This window comes from Lepidochelys kempii, chromosome 1 (genome assembly GCF_965140285.1).
Source record: "Lepidochelys kempii isolate rLepKem1 chromosome 1, rLepKem1.hap1, whole genome shotgun sequence".
Lineage (NCBI taxonomy): Eukaryota > Metazoa > Chordata > Testudines > Cheloniidae > Lepidochelys > Lepidochelys kempii.
This window is the reverse complement of record NC_136380.1, coordinates 22,597,498-22,615,762: the sequence shown is the minus strand read 5'-3', so window position 1 is coordinate 22,615,762 and position 18,265 is coordinate 22,597,498. Positions and strand designations below refer to the sequence as shown.

At 41.7% G+C, this 18,265-nt stretch overlaps 1 protein-coding gene across 10 annotated transcripts in view; it reads left to right on the top strand.

Annotated features, from left to right (window-relative positions):
• The window catches only part of DLG2 (discs large MAGUK scaffold protein 2), a 1,468,504-nt gene that overhangs the window by 198,502 nt on the left and 1,251,737 nt on the right, over nt 1–18,265 (top strand). For all 10 annotated transcript variants that reach the window (XM_073336088.2, XM_073336097.2, XM_073336081.2 and 7 more), the window contains one exon: nt 3,099–3,244. In XM_073336088.2, the coding sequence (XP_073192189.1) occupies nt 3,099–3,244 (146 nt within the window). The remainder of the gene's footprint in view (nt 1–3,098; nt 3,245–18,265) is intronic.

Genomic DNA, 18,265 nt, shown 5'->3' with positions numbered 1-18,265 from the left:
TATTTCTAAGAAAACGTCCCAATAATTTTTTAACATTACAAAACATTTTAACATTACAAAAATATATTTTTCTCCTAACCTCATTCTCTGCAATGACTAAAACCTTTTGGCTGCAATTTTCCAAAAAATTCAGCCTGAGGCAGATACCTGGCATGGAAAATTTCAGCCCAAATGGTTAAAGTTTGGCAAAGTTATAAGCAACTGAAAACAGGATCTTACAATGGGAAGTGTTGGGCAATCATAATAATAGGCAGTACTATGAGCCCCACGTTTAATAAGGGCCCAAATCTGCTCTCCCTTACACTAGTGTAAAACAGGACTAAGTCAGTGGAGTTACACTAGCACAGGGATTCACAACTGTGGGGGTTGTGAGGTATCAGCCTGCACCTCAAGCCCCGCTTCGCCTCTAGCATTTATAATAGTGTTAAATATAAAAAGGTACTTTTAATTTATAAGGGGGGGGTCGCACTCAGAGGCTTACTGTGTGAAATTGGTCACCAATACAAAAGTTTGAGAACCACTGATTTCTAGCACAACCCAGTGTAACTTAGAGGATAATTGGGCCCCTTGTGGATCTTCTTATAAGTTGTTTGGGAGAGAGTTTGTGAACTATTAGAGAGACCATCATTGAGGTAGAAGCTGACTTGTTAGACTAGATTTATGACTGCACCATTTAATACATGGCTTAGTATTATATGCGTGTCCATATACATTTGTAAAGTTATACAGATGCATTTTTTCAGGCATTTTTGGGCCATTCATACAACATTAAGTAATTAGGCTGCATACAGAAAATTTAAAGTCCCCAGTGCTCTCTTCACAGCTACTTAATATTAGAATGTATAAGATTCCTTGTGGTTGTACATTGTATTTTGTTAAACTTAACAAACTATTCAGGCGAGGCTAAGAGAACAGCAAATGCAAATGAGATAATTGAATACAGAAAGTCAGTCCTATCTTAACAAATAAATGACTATATTTAATTGGGCTGAGATAAATAAAATCCTGTGGGATCAAACATTCTTGAAACAAGCCCAAGTTTCTTCCTTGAGAAAGTGTTTGGGATTGGGGAATAGAGTACATCTTGCACCAGTGCCAAAATTAGAGTGATTTTGTGTGTGCGCCAAGATGGCCAATATTAATACAGGCATTTTTGAGTAAAATTTGATCTTAGTATTTCTTAGCATTTGGTAAATACCTGATGCAGATTTCACTTGCATAAGATTTTAGTAATTTGACTCGATTTATCTTCCTATAAGTCACATCCAGAAAAAAGACTAGATTTGTGATTACATGAAATGGCAACTGCCATGCTGCAGCATCTATTTTAAATATGGCCTCCCCACCCGTCTCAACCCCAGTACTGTGTCCTACCTTGATCCCAACACTGCTGTCAGTCCAGTTGCTTCCACTGCAACTCATTCCCATCCTCAGCACTGTTCAATGGAGATCATTCAACAGTTTCAAAACACATTACTAGAATTGTCACATCAAGAGTATTTCACATGACACATATTTTAGATCCTATTTTGTGCACACCTTGACTGCAAGTTACTGCCCTGATCTATAGGGATGGCACTTTCAGCTTGTGGTAACGTGATGCGACAAGACTGGATTGAATCCTCTATGCTTCATCATGAGGTTTTGTAATCACAAGAGTGTGCTGAAATTCAGTTTACGCCAGTATAAGAGCTCTCCTCTCATCTACACACCAGTCATTTTTCTAGAGCGAGAAACCTAGAGTCTTCGTAGAGCAGATAAAGACCTTTTTAAAAAGAACATCTCTCTCTCTAATATGCACATATTGTGTGTATTATTTTTTAATAAACACACAAAATCAGGTAGTCTCTAGTATCAAATTGCAAATAATGTCTTCCTCTTCCCTTGCTGACTGACTCTTGTCAAACCAGATACTCTTACAACTACAACTGTGGCAGCTGTATGCAACAACCACAGGTCAATTTCTCCAGCTTATTTCTGCAGGGCATTTACCTAGAGTTCACTACATATTTGTTTAATGTGTTTTTTTTCTTGCAGTTGCCATATAAATTGGCTTGGTATGGAATCTTATATACTGTACACTTGTAACTTTGCTATGCAAATTCTAACAGTGGTTACAAAAAATTGCTGTAGCTAATGTGTTATAGTTTTTAATTTTAATGGTGAAAAGTGACCTTAAGCACTATATAACTATACATTCCTACAGATCTTTCCATTTTTATACCATTTAGTAAGTTTCTTCTAGTAATTGTGAAATATCTCTGCGAAATTAGTGCTCATATAACTTTCTATAGATTACAGTTTATCATTTTAAAAGGACAATTTCTTATACCCAGAGACCTTTTTCATCATCTTATACTAGTACTAAGCTATTTTGTGATGGTGAAGACAGTAAAAATTAGATGAAGATTAGTCCAATTTGCTGGTATTTTAATTGGCATAGATTTGAATCCGTAATGTTTTCCATTAATAATTAAATACAGAGGCAGTTTTGGCAGGTGGGAACTGAGCTGTCCAGAGCTGTAGCTGTCAGCAGCTCCTGGTCCTGGCTTGAGCTGCTGCTTCTGTTGGAATAGTGAAATGTACTTCTGAAGGGGTTTACCTAGTGTAACTGGAGGCAGTTCCTGCCTGGCCTAACTAGGATGGCCTCTGTGCCCTGACCCACTTCAAAAGAGTTCCCATTGAAGTGGCAGCTAAGACTAGGAGCTACTCCACCACCTGGAGAGCTGTCAGGGGTAAGCTACTTTTTAGATGGCTAACATCTGTTTGGTTTCTAGTTTGTTTTCCAAGATAATCTGAACTGTTCTTATCTCATACCATATCTTGGTTTATATATGTTGTTCATTTATTATTGCAGTATGTTCATTCTCAATCGTCTCTCAATAGTTGTTGTTCATATATTTCCTTGAAATGATCAATAACAATTCAGAAAACTAATTGGCATGTTGGCTTCTGCTAGAAATGTAATATTATGTGTTTACCATTATAATGTAGCTTCTAAAGTACATAAATATTTACTGGTTACAGAAAAATACCAAGGACTGCTAAATCCAGCATATCAAATGAAATCTTTTTTATTTGTTTCTCGTTACTAACAGATATTCAAGAGTTTTACGAAGTGACATTGCTAAACTCCCAAAAAAGCTGTGAGCAAAAAACAGAAGAAGCAAATCAAGTTGCAGAGAAATGGGAGAAGACGAAATCTTCTGCCACAGGCCATGCAAGTCTGCAGAAAAACCAAGAGGTACCATAATAGATGAATGGTTACAAGTATATATAATGAAATAGACGGCTCAGGTGTTGGAAAATGTCATGTGGTGGCCTTCTAATTCAGGAAGGGTGGTTTGTGGTTGAGATACTACTATACTGAGACTCAGGAGATCTGTCTTCAGTTCCTGACTCTGACACAGACATTCTCTGTGACCTTGCACAAGTCACTTAATCTCAGTGTGCTTCAGCTCCCCTGTGAAACGGGGAGTGCAGTGCTTCCTTTTCTCAACCCTTTGTCTGTCTTGTCTGATATTTTGTGTTTGATTTTATCAAGTAGGTGGTCCTCAAGGAGAATAAGGGACCTAATTCTACTCATAAAGGGTGAACCCTTTTAGCTCATGTGCTAGTGGCCTGTGTTGTCTGAATATGAAATACCATCATTCCAGTCTTAGCTCCGTAAGAGTATGTAAGAATTGTCTAAAAGTTGCTATCAAAACTTTTATACATGTGTGCCTAAAATTAGACCTGATCTTTTTGAGGTGTTTGCCACCCACAACTCCCACTGAACTCAAGCTCAGCCCTGGGAATATCAAGCACCATAGATGACAAAATCTAGGCACCAAAGTCTGCGGCTGGTGGAAGGATTTGAATCTGTACTTTACTATGCCTGGGTCAATTCTATCCCTGGTCAATAGTGACCAAAGACTGCTAGGCAGCCTACGTGAACTAAACTGATAGATTTTCCTGGTGGACTCTACCACAAAAACTAGTGAATTATTTTCACCTCAGCAGAGAGGCCAAGGATTCAGTAGACATGGAGTCCAAACTGCTCTGTCTTATCTCCAGGCCAAGATCAAGGCACACGAACAAAGGACACTGGGTAGACATTTGCATTGTCACAGTATAAACTGTGAAAAAAGAGAAGATTTTAGTTTTCAACGCTGTCAATCAAGCACCTTCCATGAGCAAAATTCACTTGTAAGAACAAATCTGAAATAAAATAAAAACTCAGAAACATATCACAGTTCCACATGGCATTTCTTATTGGATTGTTCCAAAAACTAGGTTGGAACTATAGATGGCTAACAGGATCTCTAAGGGAATAAAAAATTTGATGGTATAAATTAATAAGGAAAGAAGCATTCAGAATTAATGAAAGAGACATTCAGATTTTGAGCAAAACCACAGCAATTTATATTCCACAAACCAGAAAGAGACAGTGTAGGCAGCCTATTTACAGGCAACCCTTTCAACTGCTACAGTCTTCTTACCTTTATCAGAGACAACCTGATCCATCCAGGAAGAAACAATGGTTTTGGAGACAGCATTCTTCTTCTTCCATGAATTTTCCTTCTGCTACTTCATCTTTTCATCAACCTGTCAAGAATATTGAACCATTTTTAGTGGATTCATGTTTTGTGCCTATCCCATTTGGCCAGTGTTTAAAATTTTTCCAACATGCCTGGGGAAACATATCTGTGGACAGACGGATTTTAGACATAATTCATTCAAGTTATATCATACAATTTCAGGTGATCATAGAATCATAGGACATTAGGGTTGGAAGGGACCTCAAGAGGTCATCTAGTCCAATCCCCTGCTCAAAGCAGGACCAACACCAACTAAATCATCCCAGCCAGGGCTTTGACAAGCCGGGCCTTAAAATCCTCTAAGGATGGAGATTCCACCACTCCCTAGGTAACCCTTTCCAGTGCTTCACCACCCTCCTAGTGAAATAGTGTTTCCTAATATGCAATCTAGACCTCCCCCACTGCAACTTGAGACCATTGCTTCTTGTTCTGTCATCTGCCACCACTGAGAACAGTCTAGCTCCATCCTCTTTGGAACCCCCCTTCAGGTAGTTGGAGGCTGCTATCAAATCCTCCCTCACTGTTCTCTTCTGCAGACTAAACAATCCCAGTTCCCTCAGCCTCTCCTCATAAGTCATGTGTTCCAGCCCCCTAATCATTTTTGTTGCCCTCCGCTGGACTCTCTCCAATTTGTCCACATCCCTTCTGTAGTGTGGGGGATCAAAACTGGATGCAATACTCCAGGTGTGGCCTCACCAGTACCAAATAGAGGGGAATAATCACTTCCCTCGATCTGCTGGCAATGTTCCTATAAACAGCCCAATATGCCATTGGCCTTCTTGGCAACAAGGGCACACTGCTAACTCATATCCAGCTTCTCGTCCACTGAAATTCCCAGGTACTTTTCTGCAGAACTGCCGCTTAGCCAGTCAGTCCCCAGCCTGGAGCAGTGCATGGGATTCTTCCTTCGTAAGTGCAGGACTGTGCACTTGTCTTTGTTGAACCTCATCAGATTTCTTTTGGCCCAATCCTCTAATTTGTCTAGGGCCCTCTGTATCCTATCCCTACCCTCCAGCGTATCTACTTCTCCTCCCAGTTTAGTGTCATCTGCAAACTTGCTCAGGGTGCATTTCATGCCATCCTCCAGATCATTAATGAAGATATTGAACAAAACCGGCCCCAGGACCGACCCTTGGGGCACTCCACTTGATACTATCTGCCAACTCGACATGGAGCCATTGATCACTATCCGTTGAGCCTGACGATCTAGCCAGCTTTCTATCCACCTTATAGTCCATTCATCCAGCCCATACTTCTTTAACTTGCTGGCAAGAATACTGTGGGAGATCATACCAAAAGCTTTGCTAAAGTCAAGGAATAACAAGTCCACTGCTTTCCTCTCATGCACAGAGCCAGTTATCTCATCATAGAAGGGAATTAGGTTAGTCAGGCATGACTTGCCCTTGGTGAATTCATGCTGACTGTTGCTGATCACTTTCCTCTCCTCGAAGTGCTTCAAAATTGATTCCTTGAGGACCTGCTCCAAGATTTTTCCAGGGACCGAGCTGAGGCTGACTGGCCTAGAGTTCCATGGATCCTCCTTTTCCCCCTTTTTAAAGATGGGCACTTACATTAACCTTTTTTCAGTCATCCGGGACCTCCCCCGATCACCATGAGTTTTCAGAGATAATGGCCAATGGCTCTGCAATCACATCCGCCAACTCCTTTAGCACTCTCGGATGCAGCGCATCCGGCCCCATGAGCTTGTGCTCGTCCAGCTTTTCTAAATAGTCCCGAACCACTTCTTTCTCCACAAAGGGCTGGTCACCTCCTCCCCATGCTGTGCTGCCCAGTGCAGTAGTCTGGGAGCTGATCTTGTTCGTGAAGACAGAGGCAAAAAAAGCATTGAGTACATTAGCTTTTTCCACATCCTCTGTCACTAGGTTGCCTCCCCCATTCAGTAAGGGGCCCACACTTTCCCTGACCTCCTTCTTGTTGCTAACATACCTGTAGAAACCCTTCTTGTTACTCTTAACATCTCTTGCTAGCTGCAACTCCAAGTGTGATTTGGCCTTCCTGATTTCACTCCTGCATTCCTGAGCAATATTTTTATACTCCTCCCTGGTCATTTGTCCAGTCTTCCACTTCTTGTAAGCTTCTTTTTTGTGTTTAAGATCAGCAAGGATTTCACTGTTAAGCCAAGCTGGTCGCCTGCCATATTTACTATTCTTTCTACTCATCAGGATGGTTTGTTCCTGCAACCTCAATAAGGATTCTTTAAAATACAGCCAGCTCTCCTGGACTCCTTTCCCCCTCATATTATTCTCCCAGGGGATCCTGCCCATCAGTTCCCTGAGGGAGTCAAAGTCTGCTTTTCTGAAGATCCCTCCTATCTGCCTGCCTTGTCCTTTTTCAGGGACTCCTCTCACAAATTGCTTCTATGGGAGAAAGTTCAGTTCCTGTTAGATCTAGGGGTTATGGGGGTTTCCATTCAATTCAAAGGAAAAGGTTTTCATTCTCATTTTTCCTTTTACCAAAGTAAAAAGGGGGTAGGAGAGCCATTCTAGTTTTGAGACAATGTAACTCTTTTAATCTAGAAACAAAAGTTCAGAATGATGACTCTCACTACCAGTACAAATTGTAGCCTTTCAGATTGGTTTTGGCTCCAAGGGTTTTCACAGTGTCTGGCCTAAGTGGTGGTGTTCCTCAGAAGATACAACATCAAAGTAAATCCATATTTAGATGATTTGCTTCAGGGCTCTTCACAAAAGCAAGCAGCGGATCGCATCTTCTTCACTCTGAGCCTTATCTCAAACCTAGGTCTAAGAGTCAATGTGAAGAAATCAAACTTAATTCCACCTCAAAAGGTGGAATTTATAGGAGATTTGATAGATTCCAAGTCAGCCTCAGTATATCGTCCTCAAAATAGGTTTGAGAAGTTGGTGAATATCCTTCAAGTGAAAAGAAACCATATAGAAACTGTCAGTGTGTGTATGAGACTGTTAGGGCACATGGCATCATGCATGTTCGTCACTGCTCAAGCCAGATTGTGGCTTTGTCCTCTCCAATCATGACTGAAGAGTATATTGAGTCCTGTTGACCCAAAGCATGAACATGACTATCAGAGATCCTCAACAAGTTCTAATGTCTTCGATTCCAAGACAGCTAATGAAGCTCATACAAGACTCTGCTTCCATGACTGTCATTGCACCAGCATGAACCAGTCAGCACTGGTCTCCAGAGCTGATCAGGTTGTTGATCTGAAAAGAAATCACCCTTCCTCTGATTCCCAACTTGATGTCACAGCACAACAGGACAATGTTTCATCTGGACTTGATATCCTTACATCTGATAGCCTGGATGTAAACTGCTTGAATGAGACTGAAAAGTCCTGTTGTCAGGCAATTCAGGACGTTTTAATAAATAGTAGAAAACTTTCCACTAGGACTACTTACAGCTCTAAATGGAAGAGATGGGATGCTTGGTCCTGAGATCATAATATTTTCCCTCTTTGAGACCAATATACCTCTCATAATAGAAACCTCCTCTGGTTTAAATCCTCTGGGTTATCATTTAATTCTATCAAAGTACATTTAGCTTCAATATCCCATAGTTAAAAGTTTCCTTGAGGGTCTACTTCAAGTACTTCCACGAGTAAAGGACTCACCTCCACAGGGGATCTGAATATTTTCTTGTCAGGTTTAATGAAAACCCCATTTAGCTCTTAGCTGACTGTCCATTTAAGTCACCTGTCCATGAAAACAGTGGTTTTGGTAGCAATTACTTCTGCACATAGAATGGATGAAATTAATGCATTGATGTGACGGTCTCCCTCTGCGATTTTTCCTAGGAATAAGATTTCATTAAGGCCTCATCAGAGTTTTCTGCCAAAGATGGTGTTTGAGTTTCATGTTAACCAGTCCATTTTTGCCAATATTTTGTCCAATACCTCACACTAATGGAATGGAAAGGATTCTGCATACTTTAGATGTAGCTAGAGCTTTAGCCATTATCTGAATAGAACTAAATTATTTTTGGCACAGCCTGAGAGGGTTAAATGTAAACAGATTTCTCCTCAGACACTTTCAAATTGGATTTTGAGATGTATTAATTTGTGTTATCAGTTTCTAGGTTGGGATCCTCTGTCAGTATTTAGGGTGCATTCTACAAGTGCTCAAGCTTCTCACATTGCTTCTTTTAATAATGTCTCAGTTTTGAAAATATGTAAGGTGGCCACATCTGTTTATATTTTCATAAAACATTATGCAATTGGTCAGGCAACCAGGGAGGATGCAACCTTTGAGAGAGCAGTACATAGATCTGTCTTGATGTAGGGCTCACCTCCATCTGTTAACTGCTCTTCAGTTTGCAAGAGTGGAAAACTTATAGACAACCACTCAATGGAAAAAAAGAGATTACTTACCTTGTAATAACTGATGTTATTCAATGTGTTGACTGTAAGTATTCCACGACCCACCTTCCTTCCCCACTATTCTAAGTCCTTACAAGACTTCAGCCGGTGAAGAAGCTGAGAGGCAGTTGGTTCACCCTATCCCTTGATGCCCTCAGAAAGTGGGGAGTATGAGGGCATTCAGTGGCCATGGGCAGAACAACAGGTCACTGATATTGTTAGTGTTGTTGTTATTGCATTGTACCGTGTATGAAAACTACTTATGAGTGTTGATGTATCTCGCATTGCTGTAAATACTGTAGATTTAAATAATTTCAGCAGTATCAGATCTGCATAGAATCTTTCAAATTTCACTGGAATGTTTTGGGTCATATTTTTTAAATGTATATTTTGAGTAATATAGGAAGAAGAGTCTGTTGACGCGTCACACTACCCCTGTAGCAAACCAACTGCTGTGGATGATGAGATGATCCCAAATGAGAGAGTTATTTAGGGGCTAATCTGAAAGGTATTAGACTTTTCTTTAAAAATCCTTAATTGAAAGTAATACGAAGTACCAAGATAAAGCTAGAAAGAAAAAATAGATGCAGGGTGTAGCCTGTACAGCTGATTTTTCTGCTTTTCCATTGAAACAGGAAACTGGGCACTTCTTACCTTGGGGGTGTGTGTTTTGTTTTGTCTTGTCATGAGTTTCCCCTGGAACTGGGGAGGAGGTGGGGGGAGGCAACAGAATTTGCTGTAGTTGTGATTATTGCTGATATGAGGGAACTATTTCTTATAAGCTTACACAGCAACCCAGTTGGTGGGAATGTAGCATTGCCAAAAATGAACGGAGAGTTCCGAGACGGTAGATCTGGGTGTGGAAAAGCACTTCATGTTCATCAGTGTATTTTAGCATCTGCTTAATTTCTCGTATGGGGTTCTGAATTCTTTGGCCTTCCTCCCCTCACTCATTTTAAATGAGTCTGTGACCCACAATTCTCTGCTACAGTTATAGTGTGAGATAATGTGAGCACATCACCACAAATCCTTGCTTCCAATGGAAAACCCAGTCTGTGGAGAAAGAAAATATTTATTTTGCCTATGCTTATCTGAAAGGAAATGTACCGTATATACTCATTCATAAGCCACATTTTTTTAGTAAAAAAGGGAAGCATCAGAGAAGGAGGTCAGCTTATGAATGGGTATAGAGAGGGAGAGGTGGGACATCTCCCTACCCCTAACAGAGGGGGCAAGGAGAGGCAGCACAGTCAGCAGAGCCAGAAGGGAAGAGGTGGGACCAGAGTCTCTCCGCTTCTGGCCACGCTGCTCTCCACCCCAGCCTCCAAAGCAGCTGCAGCTCCGGGGCTGACCGGTTGTGGCCGTGCCGCTTGGTCCTGCCTGCCAAAGCAAGCTGTGGCCACGCCGCCCGGCCTGCCTGCCAGAGCACACTGCGACCATGCTGCTCAGCCCTGCCCACTGGAACATGTTGTGGCCGTGCCGCCCGGTCTGGCCCACTGGAGGCATCCTCCCCTGGCCTGCCCCAGCTAAGGTGGGAAGGGATGGGATGGGGAGAGTGTGGGGGGTGGTCCTGGGCTAAGGGTGGGGTCATGTGGGGGATGGTCACAGGGGTTGCTCCCCTGACCCCCAGCTTCTCCCCTCCCCCAAATTTCCCCACCAGTTGCTGTCCCGGCCCGTCAGGGTAAGCAGCTGGTGGGCTGGGACACTTTGTTTACTTAGGTTTACCTCCGTGCCCGCGGACGCTTGAGGTAAATAAACCGTCTTGGCCTGCCAGCGGCTTATCCTGATGGCCCGGCAGCCAAAGTTTGCCAACCCCTGAATTATAGGGTTGGCTTATGAATGGGTCATAGAAGTTTTCCATTTTTACTTATGCAATTTGGGGGGGTCAGTTTATAAATGAACTGGTTTATGATCGAGTATATACGGTAATTAAAGAAGCATGAAGTACTTTAGCCTCTAAAAACCACAAAAATCTTGCAGCACAATAGAATGTAATTACTCTTAGGCGTGGAGATGGTAACTTATGTTTTGGTGACAAGAGAGGAAGGATAGGCCAGTGGTTAGGGAGTCAGCATGGGACATGGGAAAGCTGGGTTTAATTCCTTGCTCCACCATGGCTTTCCTCTGTGACCCTGGGCAAGTCATTTAGCTTCTATGTGCCTCAGTTCCTCCTCTATAGAATGGAATAGTAACACTTTCTTATCTCTCAGGGATTTTGTGAAGATAACTGCCTTAAAAACTGAGCAGTTCATATACTGTGCTAATGGGAACACATAAGTTTCTAGAGAGAGGTCCCCATCTGGTAAAATAAAAATTTAAATTGCTGTTTAGCTATGGCAGTAATAGGCTTGCCTTCAGTGACAACCCTCATTAAAAGACACAAGTTCACCCTGGTTTTAATCTCTATTTTCATTACCTTGATGTAGCGCGGTGGTCACCCCGCTCCAGCCCTGAAGGGGTTAAAACAGCCCTGGGGAGCCAATAGTAAAAGCACCCCTGGAAAGGGCTGTGGCTGGGGAAAAGGAGTTAAAACAGCCCAGCTCGGCTGATTGGAGTAGCAACCACAGCTGTGGCCAGCTCAATCCAAGCCCCGCTGGCCCTTATTAGAGGGCTGGGGACCAGGAGCTGGAGGAGTCTCACTCTAGCCTTGGAGTTGGAAGGGCTAGCTGCCTGAGGCTGAGCTGAGCTGAGCTGAGCTGAGCTGAGCTGAGCTGAGCTGAGCTGAGCTGAGCTGAGGAAAAGGGCAAAAGAAGCTGGGGAGCTCCAGCCTGGTGACCCCCCAGGCTGCAGGCCTACAAAAGGTACTGGGGCTGCAGAGAGGCAGTCCGGGGATAGGCAAAGGCAGCAGGTCCTACCCCCCTTGACAGTGATGAGGGGCTATTACAGACTGCAGTCTACCCCAGTGAGCGGGGGCTAGATGATGACTAGCAGTAGCCACTGAGGCAAGGTGGGTTTAGAGTGTTGGGGGCTTCCCCTGCAAGGGGAGACCCAGAGCATGGGTACTGTGGAAAGGGTGCTCTGAGGTAAAGGGCACCAGGGTCTGGGAGGGACATGGGGCCAGTGGTAGGCGAGACACTGGCCAGAAGGAGGGTGCTCTGAGGCTGGAAAGAGCTAATTCCCAGACAACCAGCAGGAGGTGCTGTGCCAGTGAGTCTTCGTTTTGCTACAATTTTACTTATCTTTATTCAGTAAGTGTTTCAGCCTTTATGAGAGAGAAAATTGAGGTGAAAGAAAGGAATTCACTGCTGTCAATCTTGCATATGAGCTGGGTAGCCATAAGTTTGATTGTCCCTGTAGCACAGCATGAAAAGACTATGTGTGCATAGGGTACATCATGGAGCCGATTCTTGCAACATATTGAATTGGAACCACTCACAATGAATGTGGAAAGTTGATCATCATAAATTGATCTCACACATACAAAATCCACGTTCAGCTCAGCAATAAACTAACATCTGCTCTGAAGTTGTCTCCATAGAGTCTTGCTCTTAAAGTTAATTTAATTCCTGTTGCTGTTTGCATTTCTGATGTTTAAAAAAACATTTTGCAAAGGAATCCAATTACAATATATGAAATGTATGCTCCTATTTCCCACTTGTTTCAGGAATGCTTGCCATCCTTGCACTCAGCTATTACAAACATTGAACTTACTTCTTTGTCCTTAGTCTAAGTGCCTACTTGTTAAAGTTTGCCATACTAAAACCCTTATTTAAGAATTCTTCTGCCTAGAATATTTATCAAACCATTCGTTTATTTTGTGTCAGTAGCTTGTCTGAAAAACACAGAACCATCTATATATGTTTATGAAATTTCAGTAGGTTTTCTTATTTCATTTTTGTAACTCTCTAGAAACAACTTTCATTCCTGTGGCTGGAGCTACTGGGAACTAAATCCGGTTCTATTTCAGCAATTACACTTAATCTGTTAGAGCAGGGGTCTCAAACTCAATTTACCACAGTGCCAGTCCTCAAATCCTGTCACTGAAGATGGTGTTCAGAAAAGAAAACTTTTATATTGTATTTTTTATTATTTCTAACAAATTTGAAATAAAACTGGCATACAACTTCATACAATTCTTCACCTTCCAGAGAGTTTTTAGTGTTTGCCAGACACCTGGCAATGCTTCAGTTCTGTCAGTTTGTTGATGTTTGGCCTCAGTGACTGAGCAGTCAAAACCTTTAGGACTGCAGCAAGGTGTGCATCAGATAGTTATGGTCAGTATTTTGACTTGTTTATATTCATTGCAGAAAAAAGTGACGCTGCCTCTGCCTGGCAACTAATGATGGTATCTGTCTCTCTCAGCCAAAGGGAGCTGTGGGGGACGGCGCCTGCAGCAGACATTGCAGGCAGCATGGCTGCATGTGTCTCCCCTCCACGGGCCTCAGTGGGGAGGTTCTCGGGCCGCAGATGGCCCATGGGCTGGGACTTTGAGACCCCTGTGTTAGTCGTTAGATTAGACTATTCATAATATTTCATTAGGTTCAAAACATGCAGTTTTGTATGTCTTTTCTTTACTAAATTTAACTCAAGCAGCATATATTTGTCTGATCAAACACAGCGCAGATCTGTGTATAGATTTGTCAGCACCACCAGTTGGCTTGTAATACAATTTAACACAATGATCTCCTGCAGAAGGAAGCAATTGGGGAGGGGAGGGGCTATACAAAATATTCAGTATTTTAGTTCTGTTTAACTCTCTTGAACTCGGGATTTGTAGCTTCCATCATTTAATGTCCATTTATGTGTGATCATTCTGAATTCTGGCTTCACAAGATTATGTGTTGTAGTATACTCTATGTAATAATATACAGATGTGCTTTATTCAGAGAGATGATTTTATATGCCTGCATCTGTCTTCTCACATTGCTTGGCTAAGGTTCAGAAATTGGTATCTGCAAGCTTATTTTTTATTAAATCCTGATGTATTAGTTGGAAACAAATATCTTAACCATACTCTACATTTGAGTCTCTCTGTTTTTGGTATTTGTTCTATAGCTTGCCAATACCTGGGTCCCAGAACTTTTGTCAGTGTCATTTTAGTGCTGTTTTGAATATGTTTTAACGTAATCGGATAAGTGATTCAGTTTTAAAGCAATTATTTGCTCATATGTGCCATACTGAGGACTGGATTGCTGCATATCACAATGTTCTGGCCTTCCTAACTCCAATTTCCTAGGGAAAAAGGATGGTCTTTTCATGGAGGCCTAATGTTGAGAGTCAGGAGCCCTAAGTTTTATTTCTACCTCAGACATGCATTCTGTGTGTCCTTGGGCAAATTGCTTAGGGATACATTTTTCAGCTCCTATCATCAATTTGGGCATGTGCTAATTTACACATATACTTTCTCTCATCCTTTGCCGTTATAGACACCAGTACACGCATTTGAACAATCCTAACACCTGTTTGTGTGGTCCGACACAGAGTCTGATTCTCTGCTTAAATCAGTGAAATTTCATTGACTTCACTGGAGTTATTCCAGATTTATATAGGTGTAACTGAGAGCAGAATTTGGCTTAGTATCAAAGAAACTAGCAACATCTCTAGCTCAGATCACATGTACCAGAGCATGTTTGTTTCACATTTATATAATATGCCTATATAAAATAACTCTAGGCAGTCTTCTTATTTGGGATTTGTTATTACATCTGCAAGAGATTATGAGCTGGCCAAAGCAGCTACCTAGGACCAGAAACAACAGTTTTCCCCAATGAAAAATGTGTTTGCATATTAACAACAAGCATACAGAATTAGCCATACTTTTAATTAAGCAGTGGGTCCCCATTGTGACAGGCTCTGTGGTCAGACTATTGAATGAGTTTTATTTCAGATATAGGACATCATCAAGGTCAATAAAATGAGGTGGTAGAAGCAGCAATAGTACCGAAGATACCACTATGAAAACATCATTTAAAAAGGATCTAATCATTTTAACATATTAAATTACATTTCTTTTTCAAAATAATGCATTTAAACAAGGGCTGTTGGCACTGCAAAATAATTTGACTGGAAAAAAGTCATATACTTAAAATATGTGAATATCCCAGCAGGCTTCTAGCATGAGTTGGTGTTTGCTTCAAAATACATGTGATTTATTCATAGGTTCTAATAACATTCTGGGAATTTATATTTTATCCACTTGCAAAAACAATCATACTCTGTATTAAAAATTATTTCTCTGCTCTCTGAGACTGTAAAAGTTCTGTAAAATGGATATTCAGTGTTGGGTCTGGTCTTCCTCAGGTTTTATTTTAAAAATATTTCAGAGCAATTTGTCTCACTTAAATAGCTATGGCTCTGATCATTTACAAATCTGAGCAGCTAGGCAAGAGAATTCATTGCCCTCCAAATTCAAAGGACCCAGCGCTCCACAGAGAGGTTTGAGGAGCCCATACATATATCTTTAAACTACCAACGTTTCTCTATTAAAATGCTTCCTAAATAGTTCCCAGGAATAGAAAAGAAATCACCTGTAAGCTCTGAAACATTCAAAGATCATCAAGGGAGTGATCTCTCAGGTAGGTTCATATGTCTCTGCTCAAGAAGACAAATGTATAGATAGGAGAAATGATCTTCACTCCTTTGTTTAGCTTCTTTACAAATTAGGACAACTACACAAAGGATATAGCACACAGTAGCCAAAACCCCAAAAGTAACAACCAAGGAAAATAAATTGGAGGGAAACTGTCAATTTGAAAATCACATTTCTCTCTCCTCATTTCACATCTATTATATAGTAAGAAGTTAGCTATATATATACATTCTGTTTTTCAATTTGTATACAGTGTGCATTTGACACCACTTAGCTTATAGTTTGCCTTGCTGCTGCCCTGTATAGCTCGTTCTGGTGAAATTTAGCTCTGTTTAGAGAACCAATACAGGCATATGCACCACTTAGTTAAGATCTCCACTATTGGGATGAATTTCATCCATTAGCCAGTTTCTCCCTTGTTGAAAAGTCCCTTCAAAACAACTCTCCTATCTGGCATGACAAATGTAGTCTTGGCCCGCTTAGACCCATTTGAAATTCTGCTGCAGAGATCATTTTCCTAGCTCATCACTTTGAACACATTGCCTGCCTCTTTGCATCTCTCCACTGGCTCCCCCTTCTCCACCACCTCATTTAATTCATCTTTGCTTTTAAGGCCCTTCATGGCCTATCCCATAATTTCTATCTCAAAATATATTTGGATAACATTTGGTGGTACAACCACATCTTTAATACTGCCTGTAGTTCTGGCTGCCTATCTCTAACCTACCTGTCTTCTCCAACATTATCAAAAGGTTGACTCCACCTCTGCTCTGCCAGTGAAGCCAGTGGCTTTTGTTGGCACTTTATCTTGGACATTTCATCATGGCAAACTTTTAAGACCCAATTATTAAACACTAAATTTATATTTTAGGTTTCCTATTTAAAAAAAAAAAGTACCTCAACTAATGGAGGATGCCATGCCCAACTAAATACACAACTATTTATGTGCTACATCTTGTTTACTAGAACAACATAAATGTGTATCACATGGACTTTAATGTCAGAAAGGACCATTGTGATCATCAAGTCTGACCTCCTGCACTGAGATCAATGGAACTACACTGACTTACACTAGCAGAGGATCCTGCCCATAATTTTTATACCAAAAGATATTTGGAGAAAATTATTTGGTGGTACGCCCACACCTTGAACACTGCCTGTAGTTCTGGTTGCCCTTTCTGAAAAAAAGAGAATTTTAAAATTGGAAAAGATACAGAGAAGGACAACGGACATGACTGGGGAATGGAACAGCTTCCATATGAGGAGAGAGTTAAAAAAAAAAAAAAAAAAACCTGGGACTGTTCAACTTTGAAAAGAGGGCAGATACGGTAGAGAGCTATGATATATAAAATGTAAATAGGGAAGTGTTAATTACCGTGTCACAACACAAGAACGAGGGGTCATTGGATGAAATTAATAGGCAGCAGATTTAAATAAACAAAAAGAAGTACTTCACACAACATAGGATCATAGAATATCAGGGTTGGAAGGGACCTCAGGAGGTCATCTAGTCCAATCCCCTGGTCAAAGCAGGACCAATCCCCAACTAAATCATCCCAGCCAGGGCTTTGTCAAGCCTGACCTTAACCTCAAAGGAAGGAGACTCCACCACCTCCATAGGTAATGCATTCCAGTGCTTCACCACCCTCTTAGTGAAAGTTTTTCCAAATATCCAACCCAAACCTCCCCCACTGCAACCTGAGACCATTACTCCTTGTTCCTCATCTGCTACCACTGAGAACAGTCTAGATCCATCCTCTTTGGAACCCCCTTTCAGGTAGTTGAAAGCAGATATCAAATCCCCCCCTTATTCTTCTCTTCTGCAGACTAAACAATCCCAGTTCCTTCTGCCTCTCCTCATAAGTCATGTGTTCTAGTCCCCTAATCATTTTTGTTGCCCTCCGCTGGATGCTTTTCAGTTTTTCCACATACTTCTTGTAGTGTGGGGCCCAAAACTGGGCACAGTACTCCAGATGAGGCCTCACCAATGCCGACTAGAGGGGAATGATCACGTCCCTCGATCTGCTGGCAATGCCTCACTTATACAGCCCAAAATGCTGTTAGCCTTCTTGGCAACACTGACTCATATCCAGCTTCTCGTTCACTGTAACCCCTAGGTCCTTTTCTGCAGAACTGCTGCCTAGCCATTCGGTCCCTAGGCTGTAGCAGTGCATGGGATTCTTCCGTCCTAAGTGCAGGACTCTGCATTTGTCCTTGTTGAACCTCATCAGATTTCTTTTGGCCCAATCCTCTAATTTGTCTAGGTCCTTCTGTATCCTATCCCTCCCCTCCAGCGTATCTACCACTCCTCCCAGTTTAGTATCATCCGCAAATTTGCTGAGAGTGCAATCTACACCATCCTCCAGATCATTTATGAAGATATTGAACAAAACCGGCCCCAGGACCGACCCTTGGGGCACTCCACTTGACACTGGCTGCCAACTAGACATGGAGCCATTGATCACTACCCGTTGAGCCCGACAATCTAGCCAGCTTTCTACCCACCTTATAGTGCATTCATCCAGCCCATACTTCCTTAACTTGCTGACAAGAATACTGTGGGAGACCGTGTCAAAAGCTTTGCTAAAGTCAAGAAACAATACATCCACTGCTTTCCCTTCATCCACAGAACCAGTAATCTCATCATAAAAGGCGATTAGATTAGTCAGGCATGACCTTCCCTTGGTGAATCCATGCTGGCTGTTCCTGATCACTTTCCTCTCATGCAAGTGCTTCAGGATTGATTCTTTGAGGACCTGCTCCATGATTTTTCCAGGGACTGAAGTGAGGCTGACTGGCCTGTAG